Raw genomic sequence first — 27,090 nt, forward strand, 5'->3', positions numbered from 1 at the left:
GGAGGGTTTTGAAGATGGGCAGCGAGGAGGCTTGCCGAATGTTCAGTGGGAGGTCATTCCAGAGAGAGGGACCAGCAACAGAAAAGGCTCGATCCTCTCTGAGCCTCAGAGTACATTGTACATTGTACTTGAAAAAGAATTGTTTGTTTTATTAATTATTTTTGAGTTGTAATATTGAACAACATATTTAAGTTAAAAAAAATATCCAGAAAACGAGCACAATGAAGGTGTTGTATTTTTTTCCCAGTAATCATTTTAACTGAAAGAAAAAGGAATACCGGTATACATCCATTTACCAATAAACTTTAACTGAATCATGGACTGGCTTTGTACTCTTTAATCTAGGAAAAGAAAATCTAGCAATTTGATGCTGCATCGACCTTAATATAAAGTGTCACTATCTGCGATATCGGCTCTGGAGTGGCTTGGTATCGGCTCAAAATGAAAATATGCAGTATTGCTCACCGCAACTGGCAAAGGCTGTGCGTGAGCTGAAGCCTATCCCATTGGGAAAAGAGACATCAGCCAATCTCGGGGCACATGGAAACAGCTATCCATACACTCCCAAATTCACACCCAAGGACAATTTAGAGTCTTCAGTGAATGACGTTGTGTTACCATGGTGGAGGTGACAACACAGCACCGATAAGCATGCAGGTGTTCAGGATGAACAGGTTCTACTCTCTCGTAGTACTAATACGTTGTAATTGTCTTTGGCAGGAGTCATGTGGACAGGTGAATTCCAGAGCTTTTTTTTTTTCCTCTTCAAGTGCTCTTACAGGAATGTGGTTAAATAACTTCCTTGTTGCAGGAGGGTGGAGACTGAGCTGGAGACCTGTTTCAGTAATTCTCACTTCCCTGTTTACGCGGAAAGAAAGCACAAGGCAGCAAGAAATTTTGATTCGGAAGTCAGCTCTTCACACAAGAAGGTAAAAATCTTTGATTAATGTGTTCAGTTTTTCAATCGCCGAGATGACATGTCAATTATGCACACAGTGAGGCAAAGACTATTCTCTTGTTGATTCTGAAAAGAAGCAATTGCTGTCGGTGCTGTGATGTGTATGTTTTCGATAATTATTATTGTAGATGTAAGTTATGTAATGTTCAAACGTGAAGAAGGAAAGTGTGTGCATCCCTTGGGTAGCTCACTTTGCCATATGATGTATTGGTATAAATATATAAACTCCAACACAGCTCCAATCGTTTTCCATTGCTCCTGTATTTGGATTGTCTTTATTGTGTCTCTTTTTTCGATGTTATTGTTTTTTTCCATCCTAATATTAAATGCAGATATACCGGTAATTGTTTGATCCAGCTGTTCCCACTAAGCGTTCATGTCCGGTTTAGTTCCTTTGCTGTAATTTTATTGTTGTTAAGTAATCTCATCTACGTGGAGACACTTATCATGATAATTTCTCATAATAATTTTAATTAACGATTTAACAACAGGCGCCCAAGTGGCTGAGTGGTTAGCACGTCGTGCAGAGGTACCAGAGGTTCAATTCCAGCTCAGGCCTCCATGTGTGGAGTTTGCATGTTCTCCGCGGGTCTGCGTGGGTTTCCTCCGGGTACTCCGGTTTCCTCCCACATTCCAAAAACATGCATGACAGGCTGACTGAACACGCTAAATTGTCCCTAGACATGATTATGAGCGAGGATGGTTGTTCGTCTTTGTGTGCCCTGCGATTGGCTGGCAACCGGTTCAGGGTGTCCCCCGCCTACTGCCCAAAGACAGCTGGGATCGGCTCCAGCACCACCTGCGGCCTTCGTGAGGATAAAGCGGATCAGAAAATGGATGGATGGAAATAATTTAGTTTTGGTTATACCTGCATTTATTTGAAAGAGAAAGAAATGTCACTTTTCTTTAGAAAGCAATTAATGCTTACCTGTTTACACATCTGGTCAAGTGTTTTGTTACAATATCAATAAAAAATACCATTGTGTTTTCTAAAAAATAGTTTTTCTTGTCTTTCAAAAACATTATAATTTATTTTCGACAATCATGCTATGTGGCCAACGATATGCGGCATTTTATTTTGCACTTTCAAAATTCTATAACATTCCTTAGAAATGACAATGTTGCATTTGGTGCATTACGGGCAGCATGTTGTTGAGTTTAAAGCGTACCAAAATAACTTGGACGGCCAAGTTTGTCTCTGAATTTAGTGGTGTATTTTTTCTGACAGATGGTTAGAGCGTCTCTATAGAATAGACTAAGGCAAAAGAATATTATTTCCTGTTTGCTGCCAAAATGTCCTTGATCGATGAAATACATTGTGAAACTGCTCCCTTAATTTCGCCACTCATTCCGTTTTACACCAGTGCCCTTCACTGTACATGAGTACAAAGACATAAAAGATGGATCAAGCGCTCTTTTTGCCCTCAACAGTCAGAATGCTCTATACGGAGTTACTGCAATTGTGGAATGAGTCGGTGCATGCCATGGATAAGAAGGACTGGCAAGGAGCTCTGCAAAAGCTGGAACAGATCACCGAACCGACATCTCGCACTCTCTTCAATGCTGCATCAGCACATCTGTGTCTGGGACAGCTGGAGTCTGCCCTTGAGGTGAATTGGATACTTTGGTATACAGTAGGATCTTGTAAGAGGAAACTTGATTAACATACACATATACTGTAAACCAGTGCTTCTCAATTAGTGGGGCGCGCCCCCTGGGGGGGGGCGAGGCTCCGTCAGGGGGGGCGCGTTTGACCTCGGGGAACATGCTTTTTTATTTTTTTACTGTCCTGAAATAACTTGCAGTTGAACCTCCACTACCTTAGGGGGCAGTGGCGCTCGCATTGGCAGAGTTTGCGCAGGAAGCATTCATCCATCCATCCATCCATCCATCATCTACCGCTTATCCGGGGCCGGGTCGCGGGGGCAACAGCTTTAGCAGGGAAGCCCAGACTTCCCTCTCCCTAGCTACTTCTTCCAGCTCTCCCCGGGGGATCCCAAGACGTTCCCAGGCCAGCTGGGTGACATAGTCTCTCCAGCGTGTCCTGGGTCTTCCTCGGGGTCTCCTCCCGGTGGGACATGCCCGGAACACCTCACCAGGGAGGCGCTCAGGGGGCATCCGAATCAGATGCCCAAGCCACCTCATCTGGCTCCTCTCGATGTGGAGGAGAAGCGGCTCGACTCTGAGCCCCTCCCGGATGACCGAGCTTCTCACCTTATCTCTAAGGGAGAGCCCGGACACCCTGCGGAGAAAACTCATTTCGGCCGCTTGTAACCGGGATCTCGTTCTTTCGGTCACGACCCATAGCTCGTGACCATAGATGAGGGTTGGAACGTAGATCGACCGGTAAATTGAGAGCTTCGCCCTTTGGCTCAGCTCCTTCTTCACCACGACAGACCGATACAACGTCCGCATCACAGCAGACGCTGCACCGATCCGCCTGTCGATCTCCTGCTCCCTCCTGCCCCCACTCGTGAACAAGACCCCAAGACACTTGGAGGAAGATCTCCTCCCCGACCCGGAGGGGACACTCCACCCTTTTCCGACTGAGGACCATGGTTTCAGATTTGGAGGTGCTGATCTTCATCCCAACCGCTTCACACTCGGCTGCGAAACGCTCCAGTGAGAGTTGGAGAGCCCTGTTTGAAGGAGCCAACAGCACCACATCATCTGCAAAAAGCAGGGATGCAATACTGAGGCCCCCAAAACGGATCCCCTCAACGCTTCGGCTGCGCCTAGAAATTCTGTCCATAAAGGTTATGAACAGAATCGGCGACAAAGGGCAGCCTTGGCGGAGTCCTACCCCCACTGGAAACGATTCCGACTTACTGCCGGCAATGCGAACCAAACTCTGACATCGGTGGTATAGTGACCGAACAGCCCGTATCAGGGGGTTCGGTACCCCATACCCACGAAGCACCCCCCACAAAACTCCCCAAGGGACACGGTCAAACGCCTTCTCCAAGTCCACAAAACACATGTAGACTGGTTGGGCGAATTCCCACATACCCTCGAGGACCCTGCTAAGGGTGTAGATCTGGTCCACTGTTCCACGGCCGGGACGAAAACCACACTGCTCCTCCTCAATCTGAGGCTCGACTTCCTGACGGACCCTCCTCTCCAGCACCCCTGAATAGACCTTACCAGGGAGGCTGAGGAGTGTGATCCCTCTGTAGTTGGAACACACCCTCCGGTCCCCCTTTTTAAAAAGAGGGACTACCACCCCGGTCTGCCAATCCAGAGGCACTCTCCCTGTTGACCACGCGATGTTGCAGAGGCGTGTCAACCAGGACAGCCCCACAACATCCAGAGCCTTGAGGAACTCCGGGCGGATCTCATCCACCCCTGGGGCCTTGCCACCGAGGAGCTTTTTAACCACATCGGTGACTTCAACCACAGAGATAGGAGAGCCCACCTCAGAGTCCCCAGGCTCTGCTTCCTCCAAGGAAGGCGTGTTGGTGTAGTTGAGGAGGTCTTCGAAGTACTCTGCCCACCGGTTCACAACGTCCCGAGTCGAAGTCAGCAGCGTCCCATCCCCACTGTACACAGTGTTAGTGGTGAGACGTGAGACGTCGGATGGTGGACCAGAATTTCCTCGAAGCCGTGCGGAAGTCGGCTTCCATGGCCTCACCGAACTCTTCCCACGCTCGGGTTTTTGCCTCGGCGACCACCGAAGCTGCGTTCCGCTGGGCCAGTCAATACCCGTCAGCTGCCTCTGGGGTCCCACAGGCCATAAAGGCTCGATAGGACTCCTTCTTCAGCTTGACGGCATCCCTTACTGCTGGTGTCCACCAGCGAGTACGGGGGTTGCCGCCACGACAGGCACCAACCACCTTACGGCCACAACTCAGATTGGCCGCCTCAACAATAGAGGCACGGAACATGGTCCACTCGGGCTCAATGTCCCCCGCCTCCCCCGGAACATGGGAAAAGCTCTGTCGGAGGTGGGAGTTGAAACTCCTTCTGACAGGGGATTCCGCCAGACGCTCCCAACAAACCCTCACAATACGTTTGGGTCTGCCAGGACGGACCGGCATCTTCCCCCACCATCGGAGCCTACTCACCACCAGGTGGTGATCAGTTGACAGCTCCGCCCCTCTCTTCACCCGAGTGTCCAGAACATGCGGCCGCAAATCCGATGATACAACTACAAAGTCGATCATCAAACTGCGGCCTAGGGTGTCCTGGTGCCAAGTGCAGATATGGACACCCTTATGTTTGAACAAGGTGTTCGTTATGGACACGCGCACAGAAGTCCAATAACAAAACACCACTCGAGTTCTGATTGGGGGGGCCGTTCCTCCCAATCACACCCCTCCAGGTCTCACTGTCATTGCCCACGTGAGCATTGAAGTCCCCCAGCAGAACAAGGGAGTCCCCAGCAGGAGTACTCTCCAGCACACCCTCCAAGGACTCCAAAAAGGGTGGGTATGCTGAGCTGCTGTTTGGTGCATATGCACAAACAACAGTCAGGACCCGTCCTCCCACCCGAAGGCGGAGGGAGGCAACCCTCTCGTCTACCGGTGTGAACCCCAATGTACAGGCACTGAGCCGGGGGGCAATGAGCATGCCCACACCTGCTCTGCGCCTCTCACCATGAGCAACTCCAGAGTGGAAGAGAGTTCAAACCCTCTTGAGAGAACTGGTACCAGAACCCAGGCTGTGTGTGGAGGCAAGTCCGACTATATCCAGTCGGAAATTCTCTGCCTCACACACCAGCTCGGGCTCCTTCCCTGCCAGAGAGGTGACATTCCATGTCCCAAGAGCTAGCTACTGCAGCCGAGGATCGGACCGCCAGGGTCCCCGCCTTTGGCTGCCGCCCAGCTCACATTGCACCCGACCCCTTTGGCCCCTCTCATGGGTGGTGAGCCCATGGGAAGGGGGACCCACGTTGCCTCTTCGGGCTGTGCCCGGCCGGGCCCCATGGGTGTAGGCCCGGCCACCAGGCGCTTGCCAACGAGCCCCACCTCCAGGCCTGGCTCCAGAGGGGGGGCCCCGGTGACCCGCGTCCGGGCAAGGGAAACCTTGGTCCATATATTTTTCTCATCATAAGGGGTCTTTGAGCCTTGCTTTGTCTGGCCCCTCACCTAGAACCTGTTTGCCATGGGTGACCCTGCCAGGGGCATAAAGCCCCAGACAACTTAGCTCCTAGGATCATTGGGACACACAAACCCCTCCACCACGGTAAGGTGACGACTCACGGAGGGGGCAGGAAGCATTCGAAGGGAGGAAATATGACGAGGCGTATGGAGAGCTTGGCTTCAATGTGCCTGTGGTGGCAGACGAGGGAAGATCGATGTGCCTACTTTGGCTAAACGTTTTGGTCGTGGACAGCATGAAGCCAAATCAATTAAGGCGTCACTTAAAGACTACACCCCAATCACGCTGATAAGCTGCTTGAATTTTTTTTCAGCGAAAACGTGCCGAATATTGCCCACAATCATGCCGCTTTGTGACTGCTACTTCAGTAAACTAAAATCCCCGCTACACATTGAGCAGGAGCCGAGAGTTGCTGTGTCCTGCTTCAAACCTCGCTTCGAAAAGCTGTGCATTGCAAAACGTGCTCATTGTAGCCATTAATCCAGACGTCATCTTTGATAAAAAATAAATTAAAAAAGCACAAATTCTTTTATATATTTTTTGCTGGTTAAAGTTTATTTTTTATATTGTGCTCTGAGATCATGTTGGTGATTAGTTTGAATGCATTATTAGTTATTGATTTTATGTCATTTTATTTTTCAGTACCGTATGGTTTGACATGGTCAGTCAAAAAATATTTATTGTTGAACTAAGGATTTAATGTTATTTTAGAATTTCAGATGCACTTTAAATCTTTTCTGTTCCAGTTACTAAAGCTATTCCGTGTTGTAAGTTGGTCCATATTTCTTTCTTTTTTTATTCTCTTATACATTAATAAGGATACAGTGTTATGCAAAGGTGTACTTATAACAATTTTATAGACAAATGATACTTCTGTATTTATAGTCGTGCGGGGAGGGGGGTGCGAGATGTTTTCCTCTTCCTTGGGGGGGGGCATGACAGAAAATAATTGAGAACCACTGCTGTATACATACAGTATACACTGGAGTTACTGTTGAAATCAGACTTCTTACTGGCTGACTTGACCTGTTCTAGGTCAATTAGGATTAGCTACCAAAAGTATTTATATTCGTGAAATGCCATAATCATCAGAGAATATTTGTTTCATTACTTTCTTCAAAGTCAGAAGTTTAGATACAGTTTATAATTTGTTAACAATACTTTTAAACTGTATGTTTTGGGTAAAAGCAATAGATAGTCTTTCATTAGCTTCTAAAAAGTTTAGTCTGATTTCATGTCAGTGAGAAAAAAAACAGTTCTATTTTAAAGGGCTCGTCAACTCCAAATTTAAATGTCTTCTCCCACTAGTCTACACATGGCATTCTGATTTTGTGGAAAGTGAATCAAGCAACAAAAGCCACCCATTCAGGGACCGGCCATTTTGCCACTTGCTGTCCATTTAAAATGACATCACAGTTGCGCAGGGCTCATTTTATCATCCAATCACCGCCGACCTGTTTTCTGAGTTTAGTCATGTTACGTTTGGAAGTCACATAATTGTAAAATCTTTCATCTAAATTAATTTGTCCAAAAACTAGAAGGAAAAAAAACCCCAATGAAGGGGTGCATCATTGCTCCCCTGCTGCAGAGAGCACATCTCAGCAGCCGTGAGTGAACCCACAACCCCCTGGAACCATGGGTATTGATCACATTGGCACAATGTTTATTTTGATTTATTTCTTGTACACATTTTTCTACAATAATTCACATCACTTACAATCACACTAGTTCTCTGCTTATTGAGGTGTCGAAAACAGACGTGTTTCAATCTTTGTGAAGCTAATTTTAACAGTCTTGCAGTTTCACACAATTTGTTTCCATTTCCAACTGTCACCTATCTTAACATGAAATCTTGTCTACAAACGTCATGCAGAGCTCTCCAAGCTGTGGTTCTAACTAGTGGTGGATGATTAAAAGCACCTGCACGTGGAGCTGAGCAATGTGGCGGATTGCTGCCTTTGACACATGGTTCAAATCAAAGTCAGGAACACCAACATCCTAATTGGTATGCGCGACCCTAATTCCAAGCCACTGCTTGTGTTATCAGGTACCAAATCCCTATAAAAAATAAGTGGGATGCATCAGGAAAGGACATCTAATGTAAAAACATATCATCACTGTGGCAAGACCTGACGAGAGGAAAATCTCACTAATAATAATAATCATGATCATTTTTCTGTATGGCACTTTTGTAGATACTGAAACTCACTTTACAGAGGTACAGTAAAACACACAAAGCACCAAGGATAGAGCATAGATCTGTTCAGATAATGGATGGATGAATGGATAATTTCGGAGGTGACTTCACAAAACTTTGCAAAATAGACATTTTTGTGAACCAGACAACCAGACACATCAACAGTACTCACCAGCTGGCGGTCTGGGTTATTGGCACGAATCACACCCTTCTATCTTCAAAGAAATCGAACCAACTGGAACCCAGTGAGTAGGAGTGGAAGAGTTTCTCACCCAGCTTTTCTGTGAAATTCAGATTTGGAACCCACTTTTATGTCTAACAAATCCCTGTAGATGGAGGCGTTGCATTGCAGTAGAGAATAAAAATTTAGGCGGTGAATCTTGGCTTGTCATGTTGATTATACGAGAGAATTGCCATCATGTAAGTCATGTCATACAATATTCTAGTGATGGGTCCACCGACACCGATGCGTTGACGCATGCGCCGGGCTCACAGAGCAAACCACGTGTCGGTGCATGTGCTGTTTCATTACGTCACGTGATTGACACATGAACTGCACCGGCGCAGTTTAGACTGCATCGGCTGCTTGGCACAGTCCAGTTTGCGCCACTTAGTCCAGGGGGCGTCGACTCAGTGCAGGGGGTGTTGACGCAGCAAAAGCCCGCACAGTGTCTCTAAATAGGAAGTGCGTCTGGCGACACGATGCCGACTGCCGAAACAAGCCAGACCTCACCCTCGCTCGAATAAAAACATATGTTTGGGCAATACGGAAAACACACTGATTATCAGAAAAAATGTGTCCGTCTGACTTCGAGCGTCATGTCGGCTGTCATATAATAGGCTATTATTATATGAGAAGTGCTTTATGAACGTTTGTACTGTACGTCATACTCTAGTTGATTGAGAGGTCCCGCCTATAAGGGGGAGTTCCAGAAAGTGACTGCGAGTGAGCACACCGCATGCTTGATGACTCTGCCACGTTGTTATTAAAAGTCATATAAAACGTAAACCGGGCGGCCCGGTAGTCCAGTGGTTAGCACGTCGGCTTCACAGTGCAGAGGTACCGGGTTCGATTCCAGCTCCGGCCTCCCTGTGTGGAGTTTGCATGTTCTCCCCGGGCCTGCGTGGGTTTTCTCCGGGTGCTCCGGTTTCCTCCCACATTCCAAAGACATGCATGTCAGGCTGATTGGACGCTCTACATTGTCCCTAGGTGTGAGTGTGGGCGTGGATGGTTGTTCGTCTCTGTGTGCCCTGCGATTGGCTGGCAACTGATTCAGGGTGTCCCCCGCCTACTGCCCGGAGATGGCTGGGATAGGCTCCAGCACCCCCCGCGACCCTAGTGAGGATCAAGCGGTTCGGAAAATGGATGGATGGATAAAACGTAAACCTTGTCTGCTGACCATCATTACATCGGCTAGGCTAGCTTAGCTGTTGTCGTAGTTCAAAGCTTAATATGTGGCGTGTTTTGGGTCGGCGCCGCGAATACGTGCTCGCGCTCACCCGCGCACAGCTGAGAGCAGCAGACTTTCGACTGCTGAGACAAGCTTCACTCGAGTGACGTTGCTACAGTACGTGCATATTATGAAGCAGCTTCCGGACAAACATAAATTGTCCGCCGTGTAGAGCCATTTTGATCTCCTTTTGGAGAATAAGGTATTTATTAAAATCTCCTTGTCTCACCAAGTGCCTCTCGGATTTTTGACATGTTTTATTCCATTGTGTTGTTGTGTGTTCTCCACAACAGGGGAAATAGCATGCATTAAACGCAACAGACTGAAATTTAAAACACTGGAGCATCTTATTTTTCTAAATCAAAATTTGTGAAGACAAAGCCCACAAGCATCCTCATTCACATGATTTTCACATGATTGAAACACATTGAATGATACAATATGAATGCATGGATGTGAATGATATTGTCAAGGGTCAATGTCATCTTTATTGTCAAATATGCTTTATGTATGACATGCAGCATAGATGAAATTTCTTCCTCTCAATCCTCAGTGCATATATGCATGCAAACATGCTGTGCATTAAACACACACAACTAAGAAAGGATAGCAGCTACACTGTATAAAAAAGACATGTAATCTGAACAGTATAGACAATATAAACAGCATAAACAACAACATAAACAATGGCGCTTGTGGCTATTGTGGGTAGAGTGAGGTAGTGCATTGTATACACTTCACCATCAAATCAGTTTGTTCAGCCTGTCAAGTGGGTTGGCTGCAGGGATTTTGAAGGTCCAACAGGTGGCAGTGGTCAGCGACACAGTATCAGCACAGTATCAACACAGCGTGTCATTGTGTCGACACGCCTCATGAGGCCTCATGGACCCATCACTACAATATTCAATTTGAGCCACGTAGAAAGTTTGTCACGTTGCGTGGTGGTGGTGGACCCCAAAAAGCAGGCAGGAGGGAGGAGCAGGTTGTACTTGAAGAATTGTATTGATAAAAACACAGAAAACTAAATCCAAAACAAAGTCATAAAAACAAAACGAAGCCAAAGTATCAAACAAAAACCATGACTGAAGCTCAAAACTAATACAGTAGTAACAGAAACATGACCTAAACATCATTACAGAACAAACATGACAGGAACCAACAAACAACGACCCGACTTGGAGTGGTCGTGCCGGGAGTCCTTTTAAAGCAATAATTACATAACGACCAACAGGTGTGCAGCTGCAGGGAGAGCCCTACAGTGCCACCTGTTGGTCACAAACAGAATCATGACAAAGTTGGTGTTAGCTTACTTTTTAGTTGTACTGTAGATCTGTAAATACATTCTTTTGCATCAAAAGTCCTTTTTCCGTCTTGTTTTATAGTTCGTGGTGTCACAAAGCGAAAAATATTTGCGTCAATGTCACTGGGGTGTTTCTTTTATCAAATAGCTACATTTCTCTGGTTTTTGGTTAAAAACAAGTGTTTTTGGTGAAACAGCTGATTACAACTATAACGGTGGGCCTTGACCTGGGTTCAATGGAGCCCTAGGCATTCAGTGAATCGGTCTCACGGGTTCGACGGAGCCTCTGCCACGGATGTTAAGACATACCCGACTCAACATGTCAATTTGTTATGACACGCCCGCTTGGCCATCGCTGACTACGGATGATCACATTACATTGCTTGTCCAATCAGTGCTGCGGGAAATTTAGTTCGCTCAGTAGTCACCATGTGACTGTTGTGATAGTACGTCATACTATTTTTATATAACTATACTTAGTGTAATTTAGTTTACTTTTTTCTGTTTTTAATAAATGTGATTTTTTAATGTCATGAATTTGTAAAAAAAAATCATATTTTTAGTTTTCACTCAAGAAGGGTTCGGTGAATGTGCATATGAACTGGTTGGGTTTGGTACCTCGAACAAGGTTAAGAACCACTGGACTATAACAATGGTGCACCTTTTATAGATGTGAAAACAATACGCTCTAAATTTCATTGTACCTGCCTCATACAACTTCTTGGTGGACTGCCCAGAGCAGTACAAGCACATCAAAGTTTTGTAATGTCCTGCACATCATTAGGACACATATTTGTTCCAAATAGTTCCAAAAAGTATGTCAGTGTTTAAATGAGGTACATCATGTTACTTTTTACTGAGCATTCAAAGCCTACTCATCTTACAAATGTCAGGAGTTCATTTTACAGGAATTGACAAATAACATATTTTCACCCATGTCCTGTTTTGTCTGTTTAGGCTTTAGATCTCACAATTGTCAAGGATCAACGTCTCGCAGTTGCATTCTTCCAGAGAGCAGCTGTAATGATGCAGCTTGACAGGTAGTACAAAGACGACAATTACAGGATATTTCACTTTGTTGGGTTCGGTGATTAAATGTATGTGCGGGTGTTTTGTCAGTTGATTTTATTTCCAAGAGGCAACTGTCATTTTATTTCATGATTAACTCCTCAAAATGAAACTCTCCACTGAGTGCACTGGTGTAATTACCATGAGAATATTTTGCACAGTTTCCTTTTCTGCAAGAGCATTGTGAATGAAGGCATACATCAATGATCTCCTCAGTGTATATATTTCAATTAGTAAGCAGAGTTCTGTGTTCTGTAAAGCGTTTTGTTACAGCTGCAGCTTTGTTAAAGCCCAAGATAAACAACGAGAATATGGCGAGGCCAAGGATACTGAGATAGCAAAAAATAAATAAAAATAAAAACTCCTGATATACAGTACGGCTCTGGACAGTGTTGCAATGTGTCTTTGTGTGCCCTGCGATTGGTTGGCAATCACTTCAGGGTAAACACCGCCGATAAACGAACCGAGAAATAGCGAGGGATCACTGTACATTGTTTACATTACTCTATTTGAAATGCTTTGTGTGGTTCATGAATCTATTCTCTGTTCTTCTGCAGGTTGAACGAAGCTCTGTCTGACTGTGTCTGGGCACAGAAACACTTGAGAGGAAATATGGTCATTGACTATCGGCAACTTGGGCTGCGTTATAAGCTCTACAGCTGGCAGGTGTGACACTGGCCTGCACACACAATCCTCCCAAGTTTTCCAAATCCACATCTCAATGCATGCTTATTTTGAATGTCTTAAATTTGTACTCAATTCGCAAAGACTGTTGTAAAATTTGTTACCAAGGTCACAGCTTCTTGAGATGACTTGCTGCATTGAGACACATTTATTGTTATAAACCTGTCAAGAAGGTCGAACCCAGGGGTCAGTAACCCAAAATGTTGAAAGAGCCATATTGGAACAAAATAAACCAAAAACAAATATGTCTGGAGCCGCAAAAAATAAAAAGCCTTATAATGAAGGCAACACATGCTATATGTATCTATTTGAGCTATATTAGCCTGCTATCAACATGACTAAGTTGGCTACAAATACACAACGAGCATTCATGATTAAAAGTTTTTTTCCCCCCTGCAGTTCATCCTATAGAGGAGGGGTGCCTAAACCTTTTTGACAGAAGATCTACTTTTCGAACAACAACCCGTTACCGCACACGCGTGCATACGCACACACTTACACACGCATGCCGTAATGAGCAACAGCCAGATCAGCCGCTAAGATGAACCAGGCACGAGACGCACTTTCGCAGCGTGCTAACTATCGTCGCTCACGTGTACAGTTTAAAAATGCTTCTCTTGGCCGCCCAGGTTCCCATTATCAGCAAGTAGCCTCGGTGAATTGTACATGAAAGACAGCCCCCTGACTGACATCCGGCCCTGGTAATAGAAACGTGTGCCGCAGGCTATGACGCAAATGTTCGTTGACGAAATGTTGACATTTAATATTTATTAGACACATTTCTACAGCATCAGAAAACGTTAATAATGTTTGTCCTCTGACAGAAACCATATTAAAACAAAAAAAATTATTTCCCTCCCATCTTTTTCCATTTTCAAACATTTTTGAAAAAGCTGTAGGGAGCCACTGGGGGCGCTAAAGAACCGCATGTGTCTCGAGAGCCGCGTGTTACCGACCCCCGGTCGAACCAAATGATTACATTAAAAAACATGTTTTCATGGTAAAGATGAGAAACCTGTAATTTTTTTGCTATAATTTTATGTCCGTTAACAGCATAAATGGACTTTTTAAAGCTGGTTTGATATGATTAACCCTTTCAGTGGACGTATTATCATGTTATCAGGTTACAGGTGCATGAAAGGGTTAAAACAAACCTAATTCCTCTGTTTATCATCACCGAAAACTGGTGTACACCAAACAAGTAAACAACCTGAAGAAAACGACTGTCGCAATGACTTTATCATGTCAAATAGTCATGTTTACATTCTTGTCCCAAACCACAGAAAACCCCCCAAATTTTTGATTTACCATTTTATTAATTATACCAGTCCCTACAACAGAGAAAGTGTTCAAATAGCATTTTGGAATCAATTAATTATTGCTTACAGCTTCGAAAAACTGAGCACGGAAAGGCATCAGCCTAATCATGAAATCTCTCCTAGGTGTTACATAATGCAGCAGCTGTGTACTGCCGAATGGACCAGTGGGAACAAGCCAGAGATATTCTCATGTCACAAAATCAAGGAGGGAATTTAGAGATGGCTTTGGATAGCGTCCTGGTGAGTGTCATTCATTTTCATGTGAATACGCAGCGAACTTAACCCGAGAACCAAGAACTTGCAGTGCTACAAATATCTAGTAGTTCAGCTAGGAACCACGCCAAAGTGGTCAACAAACCGGCAAAAGAAAATGCAGATCAATAGGAATCAGCTACTGCACCATGCATGATGACACCAGAAACATAATCTTGATCTATGTGATACTTCATGGTGTATTGCCTTGACACTCAAATCAAATCAAATGGGGTTTGTCAGGGTACGCTGGTTTCCTCCCACATTACAAAAACATGCATGGCAGGTTAATGAACCATTCTAGATTGTAGATTATAGTGTGAGTGTGAGTGTGAATGGTTGTTTGTCTCTGTGTGCTTTGTGATTGGCTGACAACCAGTTCAAGGTGTACCTCACCTACAACCCAAAGTCAGCTGGGGGAGGGCCCCAGCACATCCGCGACCCTTGTGAGGATAAACGGATTTTAAAAATGGATGGATGAATTTAACAACCGAGGTGTCACAGTGGTTGGCTAGTTAGCATTTCTGCCTCACTGTCCAGAGCTCATGGGTTTGATTCTGGGCTCTGGCAATCCTGTGTGGAGTTTGCATATTCTCCCTGTGCCTGTGTGGGGTTTCTCCAGGTACTCCAGTTAACTCGCACATTCCAAAAACATGCATGGCAGGTTAATGAAACACTCTAAATTTTCCCGAGGTGTGAATGTAAGTGAGGATTGTTGTTCGTCTGTGTGCCCTACGATTGGCTGGCAATCGGTTCAGGGTGTCCCCGGCCTACTGCCCGAAGACGGCTGGGATAGGCTCCAGCATGCCCTACGACTCTTGTGAGGATAAAGCAGATCAAAAATGGATGGATGGATTTCTTGATGATTATTCCACCATGATTATTATATGTACGTAAATATGTTCTTCCTGTCTTAACATGTTTATTTTGGGAACCTTCTCTTGTTGAAATTAATCATATTCATCAATCTGGGGGTGGTTCGCCTAATTGGGTTTCGATGTGGAGTGTCCCCCCGCCCCCTCGAGAGTCTCTTAGCCCCCCGATGTGCCTCCTTTGCTGGCCCTGTCACATGCCCTGCTCTTTTTAATGCAGTTCACACCAGTTCATGGAATAAACTAGAGAAGTAAATTTATGATAGAAAACAAATAAAGAAAGTTTTTTATTCAGCATGCACACTTCTATCCCCATTTTCAAGTAAAATCTAAAATTCAAAATACTGTCATCTACCATAATAGTCGGAACCAGTTACAAGATATTTTTTTTCTTAACTTAGAATAGTTACTGTGTAACATTATCCAATCCCGTGTTAAGGATTATTTCTTTCTTGGTTGCTCGATTTTGCTTTTGATGGTGGGTTTTTTTTGGGCGCGTTTTTTGTTGTTTTTTTTTTGATGGACAGGCCTTTTCGTTTGAACTGAGTCTGCTATCATGATTCAAAGAATCTCACAACGTGATGTCTGCACAGAACCGCACAAGTATTGCTTTCCCTTTTTTGTTTCGTTTTGTTTTTGCAGCCGTAGCAAAAACAAATAAATAAATGCCACTCCGATTGCTGCTGCTATTGCTACTCCATCTTACATGCTACTACTATTGCTGTGCTATTCTTTCATCAAAATATTAGTTATTCCCGAACTAAAAAAACAAAGTCAATTGAAGAAAGGATGTTTACTTTTTTTGACACAGAGAAAGGAAATCCTCGCGCCTCTCATGGTACCCGAGGATGTGGTGTTTCGTCCCAGGAAAAAAGATGTGGAACAGCTCAAGCAGAGAGACTTCTTAGGAAAAGCAAAGGTATGTAGAGAGATTGAATTCATCACTCAAAAAGAGCAAAAAGTACTGTATTTGATGCCTTTCTTAGTTTTGCAGACACTCCCTTTCAAATATTTTGGAACATTTTTGGTCAGTTGCTCTCTTTTTTCTGCAGACTTAAAACATCTGGGGTTGACTTCAAAACATGAATTTGAGGCAAGAGATTAACATATATGCTTGTATGTCCAGTTGCATTATTTACATTTGGATCTGATACACCACTAAGAATGTTAAAAGTGTTATTGTAGCAAAAGAAAATATATTTGGGAGCAAAAGTATTGGAGCAGAGAGACTTTGAGCTTCCCTTGGGTGAACAGCTCATCATTGTGGAGGCTTTTGTGAGTACCAATGATCCGAGGAGCTAAATTGATTGATTTTAACCAGAGTAAGCCTGGGAAGCCCCTTTATAACTTTTACCAGTACGTGACTGTTCTTACCACGAACTTAAACTCTTATAAGGCCTGCACCTTTGTAACGGCTCCATCAAGAGAGCTTATAAGATAAGATAAGATAAGAAAACCTTTATTAGTCTCGCAATGGAGAAATTCCCAATTCACAGCAGCAAAGTTATGAAAGGAAGAAGTAGAACAACAAAATATAGGAGCTGCTGGAAAGGCAGCCACTCTCGCGGCGCCATTTTGAAGTCAAAATAGCAAAAATAATACAACACAACACATAGGACACAGACAGTCGTGCAATCTTCACCAATTTTCTGCATACACTTTGTTGTCTGAAGCAGTTATAGATGAAAGAGGAGAGGATCAAAGTGTCCTTTCTCCAGTGGATCAGAGACGTCATGCTGAAAATGTGCACACGTCTGCTACAAGCTAAGTTTTGAAAGCAAACACGAAGCTGTAGCGTCCATTGACGAAAAGAGATTATCTCCTGTCTCATGTAATCCGCTTCAAACTCCAAGCCGCGACTCCCAGCTCCAAAATCCGCATCGGCGCTCCGCGCTAACGCTCCTTTCTTCTCATCGTCGGCTCCTATAAATCCTTGTGTAGCTCCTCTCTGTGCGTCTGACCATAATGATGTTTATTTAGTTCCCCCCATACAAATCGGTCCTGAAGGAAACAAAGCCACAGTGTTGGTTGCTTACTGTTTGGTCAGCAGAGACTGCCCAGTGCCACCAGGACTGTGCTGTACACATACAGCACAGATGAAATTTCTTCCCTCTCAACATAAAACAAGAGGAGCCATGTACAGAAATTGTACATAGCGGAGAAGGCTAAGGTACACCAAGCGGAAGAAGACACTGTTTCGGGAGAGAAAAAAGAGACTAGGTTGATGAGCCTCTGGTGAATAAAGAGCAGGTAGCCTGTTGAGTACGATGTATGCCACTGATACGATTGTTACTTGTTTGGAAATATTTTGTGTGGAAGGAGACAGTGTTCCGTGCCCATATAAATAAAGGGGGTGGAGCTTCCCTGTGTTCGTCTGACAGTGACGATGCGCTGAGGCATGTCGAGAGTTCAGCAGTGCAGTCGTAGCGACCACACTGAAAATAAAACATCTCCAGTGTTGTGCCTCGAACCAAGTGTAGTCAGCCGAAATGATGTCTACACAAAACCATAGAGAGACTTCGGCGCAAGAAGGACCAACACAATCAACAGAGCCTGACTGCTGTGTTCAAAGCAAACGGGGAAAAAATAGGACAAAATAGGACAAAAAAAAAAAAGGAAATTTAGAAACGATAAAAATGTGTGTGTAATCATGATTAATTATGAGTTAATTAACTTTATATATATAAAAATCCTCGTCTCACCCCTCGGGTGGTGTCACAACCAGGATCTACAGCAGCGACATCGGGATGTCATTCGGGCTTGAGAAATGTAGTCGGATGGTGACTAAGAGAGGAAAGGTAGTCCGCACTGAAGGGGTCTCACACCCTGAAGGAACAATAGCAGACATTGAGGACAGCTACAAGTACCTCGGTATACCACAAGCCAATGGCAACCTCGAACTGGCAACAAGGAAAGCGGCTCCGGCCAAATACCTCCAGCGAGTGAGGCAAGTCCTAAGGAGCCAGCTCAATGGCAAGAATAAGACCCGGGCAATAAACAGCTATGCCCTGCCAGTGATCAGATACCCTGCAGGAATAATAAGGTGGCCAAAGGAAGAGATTCAGACCACGGACGTTAAGACCCGAAAGCTCCTAACCATGCATGGAGGGTTCCATCCCAAATCCAGCACCCTGAGACTGTACGCAAGCCGAAAGGAAGGAGGCCGGGGACTAGTGTGTGAGAGCTACTGTCCAGGATGAAACATCCAAGCTCCATGAATACATCAAGGAGAAGGCTCCAACGGATGACGTACTCAGAGAATGTCTCAGACAATGGGGAACAGAGGATGAGGCGCTGGAAGAGGGACCATCATGGGAGGACAAGCCCCTACACGGGGTGTACCACCGGACCATAACTGAAGTGGCTGATCTCAAGAAGTCCTATCAGTGGCTAGAGAGGGCTGGCCTGAAGGACAGCACAGAGGCACTCATCCTGGCTGCTCAGGAGCAGGCCCTGAGCACCAGAGCCATTGAGGCCCAGATATACCACACCAGACAAGACCCAAGGTGTAGGTTGTGCAAAGAGGCACCTGAGACGATCCAACACAGGGTGTAAGATGCTGGCAGGGAAAGCCTACATGGAACGCCATAACCAGGTGGCTGGCATAGTCTACCGAAACATCTGTGCGGAGTATGGACTGGAAACCCCAAGGTCAAAATGGGAAACACCTCCGAAGGTGGTGGAGAATGACAGAGCGAAGATCCTGTGGGACTTCCAGATCCAGACTGACAAGATGGTAATGGCGAACCAACCAGATATCGTGATCATAGATAAAGGGCAGAGGAAAGCCGTTGTAGTGGATGTAGCGGTACCAAGTGATGGAAACATCAGAAAGAAGGAACACGAGAAACTCGAGAAATACCAAGGGCTCAGAGAGGAGCTGGAGAGAGCTTGGAAGGTAAAGGTCACAATCGTGCCTGTGGTGGTCGGAGCACTCGGGGCAGTGACCCCCAAACTAGATGAGTGGTTGCAACAGATCCCGGGAACAACATCGGACATCTCAGTCCAGAAATGTGCAGTGCTGGGAACAGCAAGGATACTGCGCAGAACCCTCAAGCTTCCTGGCCTCTGGTAGAGGACCCGAGCTGAATGAGGGACGGACACCACCCGAGGGGTGAGACGAGGAAATTTATATATATATATTGTATATAATATTCATTCAATTCATTCTTCTATACATTCTTCTATACAACTGTAATTGTAAATATTATTTTATGAAGACATTGAAAAAAGATTTTAGAAAATTGCCATTCATTTCATGCAATTTTTAAGTAAAAATGCTACATTGGGATACATTCATTATCTTGTTCATATTCATGAAATTTATGTAATTGGTTTAATATACATTTTATCTAACAAAACTGCTAGTGGTTTCGATATTTTGTATCGGTAACTACTCAAGAGTACTCATTGCGGTCTGAAAAAAAAGTGTAATGTACATATACACACACACAGCTGGGAGTGCCTGAACAGAATAAAAATGAAAAATCTTGCAGTATGTAAACGCTATATCGTTTATTTTGCTTGCTATCTAAAGGTGATTTCTTCCATGATTCCCAATGATGATTTTGGTGGATTTGAACCTCTCAGGTTACAGGTAAGAATGGAGTTACTCATGACATTTTTTGTCATTTTCATTTTTTTTCCAATATCATCCACTCTCACTACTGGCTGTTGTCATGTCCTCTCCACAGAAACCTGGTTATTATCAGCCCAAGGTGGATGGTGCTCAGTGAGTACTATGTTTTATTGACAGAGCTTTTGGGACATACCTCTGTGTTGGGCACAGTGGCGTATGAATTTGAGATGTATTGATATTCTCTCACTTGCACCCACATAGGATGGAAGTGTCATGCTTGATGCAAACCCACAAGCTTCTCTTCCATCTACTTCTTCACAAACTGTAATGGAAAAACAATATGTAGTTATTTTAAATCATCTTCATCCTGTACTCTGGATTGGCACAGCCGGCAAAAACACAGAGGTAGGGGTAGATCCCCCTAAAACATAGGTGTCAAACTCAGGTCCTGGAGGGCCGATGTCCTGCATGTTTTCCAAGTCTCCCTGTTGCAACACACCTGATTCAAATGATCAGATCATCAGCAAACTGCAGAAGCCTGACATTGAAACCTGTTCATTGAAACCTGAGTGTGACTCAGATGGTGACACACATTTATATCTACTTCATATCAAAGGTTAATTATAGATGGTTTATCACAAATTTAAAAACGTTTAGCTTCATATACTGTGGGGACTCACTCACTGGATGGGAAGAATCAAATATTTTTCAGCAGGGGGGGGGGGGGAGTACTGTATTTTTGTTGTTAATATGTTTCTAGTATGTATGGGCGGGTGGCCGGGTGTTGACTGGTTAGCGCGTCAGCCTCACAGTGTAGAGGTGCAGGGTTCCATTCCGGCTCCAGATTTCCTATGTGGAGTTTGCATGTTCTCCCCATGCCTGTGTGGGTTTTCTCCGGGTACTCCGGTTGCCTCCCACATTCCAAGTGGCAGGTTAATGGAACACTCTTAATTGTCCCTAGGTGTGAGCGTGAGTGCAAATGGATGTTTGTCTATCTGTGCCCTTCAATTGGCTGGGAACCAGTTAGGGTGCACCCCGCCGACTGCCCGAAGACAGCTAGGATAGGTTCCAGCACCCCTTGTGAGGATAAAGTGGATCAGAAAATGGATGTATGGATGAATGGATGGATGGAGGTATATGTATGTGTGTGTGTGTGTGTGTGTGTGTGTGTGTGTGTGTGTGTGTGCGCGCGCGTGTGTGTGTGTGTTCGTATGTATATGTTAGTTGCTCCATGTACAGCACTATGTACAGCACTTTGTGTGCAGCGATGGCTGTTTAAAAGTGCTCTATAAATTCAGTTGAGTTGAGAATGCTTGCACATGCGCTATCGGGTCGATCGTGGGAGCTTGGTCGCTCCAAAAGTCGATGTTGAGGCAAAAACAAGTGTGTGTGTGCGCGTGCGTCCGTGTGTGTGTGTGTGTGTTTCTTAAATATTCCGATGGTCCTCCAGCCCCTGTATGAACATGTATAATTTGGAAGACAAAATGTCTAAGCAGTTTTGAAAAATGAGTGCCTGTTTAAGTCAAATGTTTCTTGAAGACAACATAATGTCACTACTTGACAGGGAGTCTCGCTACATGTGCATGTCAGTCCCTTACATGGCTCGAGGTCCAGGCCATTTGACAGTGCCCGGTGGTTCCAAGGTATTTTTATTTGAAGATCAGGACAAGGATGGGATGGCAACTGTCATATATGATGGACAGGTAAGAGGAAAAAGACAAAAACAGTACAATCTAAAAGTAAAAGTGCTAAAGCCTTTCACTTACTGTTTTAATTTTTTTGTTTTCAGAGAGGACTTGTGCCAATGTCTCTGCTGAAGCCAGTAAATGTCAAGATGACCAAAGGCAAAACTGAAAGTGTAAATACTTTTGTTCTGTAATAATAGACAGATTTTTGTGACTGTTGTACTTTAAGAGGTTCCACAGTGTGGTACTCAGGTGAGCATTTCAATTGTAGAGATCAATAAAGTAATTTGTGGTCCCTAATGACTCTGGATAGGTTCTCGCTTCCATGAACAAACATTCTTCTCTTTTTTCTAAACTTTTTGTTCCAACTTGAAATTGGGATTACTACAGGACATTCAAGTGCCCTGCCAAACAGAACTGAATAGCACACTCACCGACACCTCTAATTATAGCAAATTAACAGAGGCTGAAACTGAGTGGCAAATAAAAATGCACTACTGTATACAGCAGGGGTCACCAACCTTTTTGAGAGTGAGAGCTACTTCATGTGTACTGACTGTGTGAAGGGCTACCAAATTGATACACGTCTGAAACAACATCTCTACAAATTACATTTAATAATATTCGAATGTGTTATTTTTAATACTTAATGATTTTAATTTTCAGGCTCTGATCATCTTAACGATGTCTCACAATCCTGCCAGTGTTTGCATTTTTAAATCATCATTTCTACGAGCAAATTACAATCCTAGCACTGGCGGGCTATTGGTGTGGTCCTGACGGGCTACCTGGTGCCCATGTTGGCGACCCCTGTTATACAGGATAACAAAAATTGTTGTGTCTGGAAGCGGTACCAAAACACTGCAGTCACAAGTCATAGAAAGTCACAAAACAAAATTGCCACAATGGCTGTTATATATGATTGATTCAAGATTCAGACGGGCACCTGGTTGCTTCCTGCATTCCACAGAAATTGCATCAACGTCATCATGGATCACAGGTCACTGGATTTGTAGAAATAGGTCTTAGTTGGACAAATACACCATCATTGAGTTGTTGTTTTTTTGTCAGATGAAAGAAAAATAATTCACTTGCTTCACGTTATTTGTCTTTCAGACATTTGCTACTGGGATTCCCCTCCCTCCAGGTCTCAACCCGCCCTCTCGTCCACAGAACTGGTCGCGTTCAGAAACTCCTTCTTGGGGTAAAAACGAATTTCATCTGGTGCTAGACCTTCTATTATGTTATTGTTTTACTGTCACGATTAGGGCTGAATGATTTTGTGTTTTTGGATGGAAATCTCAGACAACACGGCTTGGTGAATTCAAAGCGGTGTCTTTTTAAAGCGCTCTAAGGAACAAATCCGCGCCGACATGACTGCAAAGAAGCTACACTTTTAATAAGTAGGGTTATCAATAAAGGCAGACGAGGAGTAACATAAGCATGCAACACAGTGAGCGATGAGAGAACATAAGATGGACAGGCTAATGTTAATCGCTAAACTAAAGGGGAAATGAAGAAAAAAAACCTGAGTATGTGCATAGTTGTCCAGTACACTCTTCACAGAAGTCTGGCTGAGAGCAAGCAGTGATGAAGAAAAAATTAGTATTACCATTAATATGGGCTTTCACTTGTACAATGCTTTTCTGCCTACAAGATAGGTAGAAAAGCAAGTATGGAGAGCAGAGGTCACCAACATGGTGCCCGCAGGCACCAGGGAGCCCTCAAGGATTACATGAGTAGCCCGCGGGCCTATTCCAAAAATAGCCCACCAGTGATTGGACACTGTGATTCTCCAGGAATATTGTACAAGCCATCATTTCAAAATGTGAACACTGGCAGATATTTATAATAAAGTGAGAAATCGATAATGTGATCGGTGCTCCAAAATGAGAATAATTCACCATTAATTATAACATGATGACGGTAGCTTGAGTCAATTTATTTCAAAAGTGCATCCTATCAAACTGGTAGCCCTCCGCATTAATCAGTCGCCAAGAAGGAGCTCTTAGTTGAACCCTTTCAGGGAAATGGCCATCTTCTCAGATTATCGGGTTACAGGTTGTCATTGTTTGTTCATGAAAAGGTTAAAAAAGGTTTGTGACCCCTGATCTACAGATAAACTAAGACAACAGCTACATAGCACCTGCCTGAAAACTGGAAATGAATCGCTTACGGTTGACTGCAGCTATGACGAGGAGCTTGTAAGGTCAAAAGTACATTAAATCTTATCTATCTATCAGCGAGGTTATTTGTGTTTGTTTTCACTCTTTTGCACCAATGAGTAATGAGTTTTGAGACCTACACAATAATAGGTCTCAAAATTTCAAACCCAGTTACTATGAAGTTGGGACATTGGGTTAAACATACGGTAAATAAAAACAATACAATGATTTACGAATCATTTTCAACCCATATTGAATTGAACACACTACAAAGACCAGATAAGTTCAAACTGATCAACTTCATCGTTTTTAGTAAATCAACGTTAATTTAGGATTTGATGGCTGGGACAGGCTCATGTTTATAAATATTCAAGCCTGAATTACCTTCAGTTCATTGGTGTTATTGTGAATTTGAATGTCATCTGCCCTGCTCTGAGCAGATTCCCGTCGTGTTCCTTCCCACTCTTGCTGTACATTGCATTTTGCAGGAGGACAACTTTCTTCAGACACACCACCGCCGTCCTACTCAACCGCCGCCTATACTGAACTGCCACTCCCAGAGCCTCCCAACTACGCAGCCAGTTCAGCCAGCGGTCAGGTATGCTCAGTGACAATCTGTTCTCAATTGCCGAACCTGACTCAGTAAAGGTTAAATTAATCAGGGCTGTAGGTCTTCAGAAATGGAGAATGTTTGAATGTTGGTATCATGTGTTCTCAAAGTTATTGACCATTATCATGACAATGCAGTAATCAAATAAGGTAACAGCCAGCCTCGCTTCTTGTACTTCCAGGACACTGCAAAAAGCAAGAAAACAAAACAAACAAAAAATATATTCGAAGATTTTTTTTCTATTTTTAATCTAAAAAGAAAATTTATATCAGCATGTTTTGTGTAAGAAAAGTAACCCTATTCAAAGTAAAAACATCAAACCTTTTCATTCCTATGATCGGCAGCTCATATCAAACTAAAATTAACAGTAACAAGCTAAAAACAATGTTTGGACAAGAGCTTCATTCCTCACGCACCAGAGGTCTGCCATAAATCCTCAACTGAGCTCTGGGAGACACCAAGGGGGCAAATTCAGGCCATTTAGACCACTGGAAAATACAGCGGAGGAGTACAATACAATACAATACATGCTGATTTATATAGCGCTTTCACAACAGCGGCAGCTGTAACAAAGCGCTTAACAAAACAGTTAACATAAAGTAAAATAATAAACACAACACATAACATAAAACACGGACAGTCGTAGAGCAATAATGTGTGGTGATTTTTTGGGGGCTTGTTTTTTTTTGGTCACGTATAATGACTCTCACGAATCAAGAAAATGACCTGAGTTCAAAACCAGTCCAGGGTGGAGTCTGCCTTCCGCTTTGAGGTGAGTTGAGCTCGGCTCCAGCACTCACATGACCAGCCGTCTAAAAAAAATAATTCATGTGTTGCAGCTCCGAAAAAGGAGAGCTGTGGTGTTGGTTGTTAAAACGTATACTTTATTAATGCTTTTCACAGTCTCAACAAACACTGGAACGTCCTCCGTCTCCGTGCCTTCTCTTCTTGTTCCGCTCCAGAGGCGTTCAAAAACCGCCTCCGAAAAAACGTTAATGAACGAATACTTCAAAGACACTAAGAAAAGCATAAATGTAATGCACCAAAACAGAAAATCAAGCGAGGAAATCACAAAATAAATTCTATGGGGGGTTTGTGAACACACAACAAAGGAATAAATTACATAAAGAATTCAGAAACAGTCCAGTCTCCTACACATGGATGGAGATGGATTGTCATAACTTATCATGTCTTAAATTGTCATAACAATTCAACTGGAACGCCCGACCAATTGGCCTAGTAAATTGTACTATACGTTTGGACAATTGTAGGTATTAAAAATAAATGGCAGTCCTTTCTGAGTAGTAAATGCCAAGCATTTTTAAATCCGCTTCATTCAAAACTGAAAAGCTACACTTCTTGACTTTTAAATCTAGTTTTGAGTGATTAAACCAACAAACAAACAAAATAAGCTCTCACAAACTCATCAAACAATGGTACAAAACATTTTAGACTTGCTCTTTTGTTCGAGCCAAAACTAAAGTCAATATTTAGGCACGGAAATTGCAGACGTGTGAAATAAATACGACAGAGAATTTCTGACAGTATTCATAGTCTACTTTTGTGGATAATGTGTTTTCTGTTTTGAAGGACTTCTTTCATTTTTTTGCCCAGGATGTCACCTCGGTCCAAGAAGCAGAAACAGACTCTGTGGTCGTAAAAGTTCATTACATGTACACCGTGGCACTGTCAGTCCCTTCAAATACATCATACCATAAACTGAAGGAGGAAATTGCACAGCAACTGGATCAACCAGCATCGTCTCTGCGCCTCAGGTAACTCTTCTGTTTGTTCCCTTGAACTGTCCGTGTCTTTTGGGAAAAAAAGTCCAACAAAATCAGTCAGCATCACAAGGACACGCGCAATCCCTTGAAATCTGCTCTTTCTCTCATTAGACAGAGGAAGCACGGTTCTCGGGTACTGGTACCTCTTGAATGGGAATTAGAGGCAGGGAGGACCATACAAGACGTCTCAGAGGCCGGCAGAACGACAGTGTGGTGCCAGGTGGGGATTTCGATTCAACTGCAGTAATCCCTCGTTTATCGCGGTTAATGGGGACCAAAACCAGCCGCGATAAACGAAAATCCGCCAAGTAGCGACCAATTAACACACACACACACACACACACACACACACACATATATATATATATATATATATATATATATATATATATATATATATATATATATATTTGACCCACGTGGGCCTTTGCGCTTGAGCAGAGGCACTAAAACACACACACACACACACACACACAGGCCAGCGATCCCCGCAGCAAGCAGCAGACGTGTTTATGATTCGTCAATTAAGACAATTAAGGATGAAAGAGACCTGCTTTTGTTCTTATAAGCCTCCTCTATCTCTCTGTCTGTCTCTCTTTCTCTCAGCAACACACATACACTCACCTGCTCGCCCATGCGCTCACACACGTGCCGCACGTGGACCTCGCGCTTGAGCAGAGTGCGCACACACTAGCACGCATAGTAAACAACACTTAGACACTGATTTTTGCAGACTTCAAAAAAAAAATTTTTTTTTAATGAATGTTTGAAAACATCCGCGATGCACCGAAGCCGCGATAAACGAACCGTGAAATAGCGAGGGATCACTGTACACTGATGTTCTGAAAAGCTCTTTCCTATCTTGTTTTACACTCAGTAACACAAATGGGAAAAAAAAGAGATCACCAGGAGCAACTTTGGATGAGACCGTTCCTCACCAAATAATTCATTGTTTAATTCTGTTTGGTTTTGTTTTGGGGTTTTTTTGGTTTCATTTACATCCTATTCAGTGGATGGTTTGACTGAGTGCAAGTCTGCCAGACCAATGTTTGCCATTCTTTTTGTG

The 27,090-nt window shown here is 43.8% G+C and overlaps 1 protein-coding gene across 1 annotated transcript in view; it reads left to right on the forward strand.

The window, feature by feature from the left end:
* Window positions 1-823: 823 nt before the first annotated feature.
* The window catches only part of noxa1 (NADPH oxidase activator 1), a 30,505-nt gene continuing 4,238 nt past the window's right edge, over window positions 824-27,090 (forward strand). Inside the window, exons 1-14 of the mRNA XM_086110851.1 lie at window positions 824-929; window positions 2,390-2,568; window positions 11,964-12,046; window positions 12,632-12,740; window positions 14,201-14,317; window positions 16,013-16,120; window positions 19,739-19,798; window positions 19,896-19,933; window positions 21,345-21,483; window positions 21,570-21,638; window positions 22,582-22,669; window positions 24,119-24,228; window positions 25,855-26,015; window positions 26,136-26,244. Of these exons, the coding sequence (XP_085966977.1) occupies window positions 2,395-2,568; window positions 11,964-12,046; window positions 12,632-12,740; window positions 14,201-14,317; window positions 16,013-16,120; window positions 19,739-19,798; window positions 19,896-19,933; window positions 21,345-21,483; window positions 21,570-21,638; window positions 22,582-22,669; window positions 24,119-24,228; window positions 25,855-26,015; window positions 26,136-26,244 (1,365 nt within the window). The 5' untranslated portion in view covers window positions 824-929; window positions 2,390-2,394. The remainder of the gene's footprint in view (window positions 930-2,389; window positions 2,569-11,963; window positions 12,047-12,631; window positions 12,741-14,200; window positions 14,318-16,012; window positions 16,121-19,738; window positions 19,799-19,895; window positions 19,934-21,344; window positions 21,484-21,569; window positions 21,639-22,581; window positions 22,670-24,118; window positions 24,229-25,854; window positions 26,016-26,135; window positions 26,245-27,090) is intronic.

The sequence above is a fragment of the Hippocampus guttulatus genome, chromosome 5 (assembly GCF_054856545.1).
Source record: "Hippocampus guttulatus isolate MCC_2025c chromosome 5, RoL_Hgut_1.0, whole genome shotgun sequence".
Taxonomy (NCBI): Eukaryota; Metazoa; Chordata; class Actinopteri; order Syngnathiformes; family Syngnathidae; genus Hippocampus; species Hippocampus guttulatus.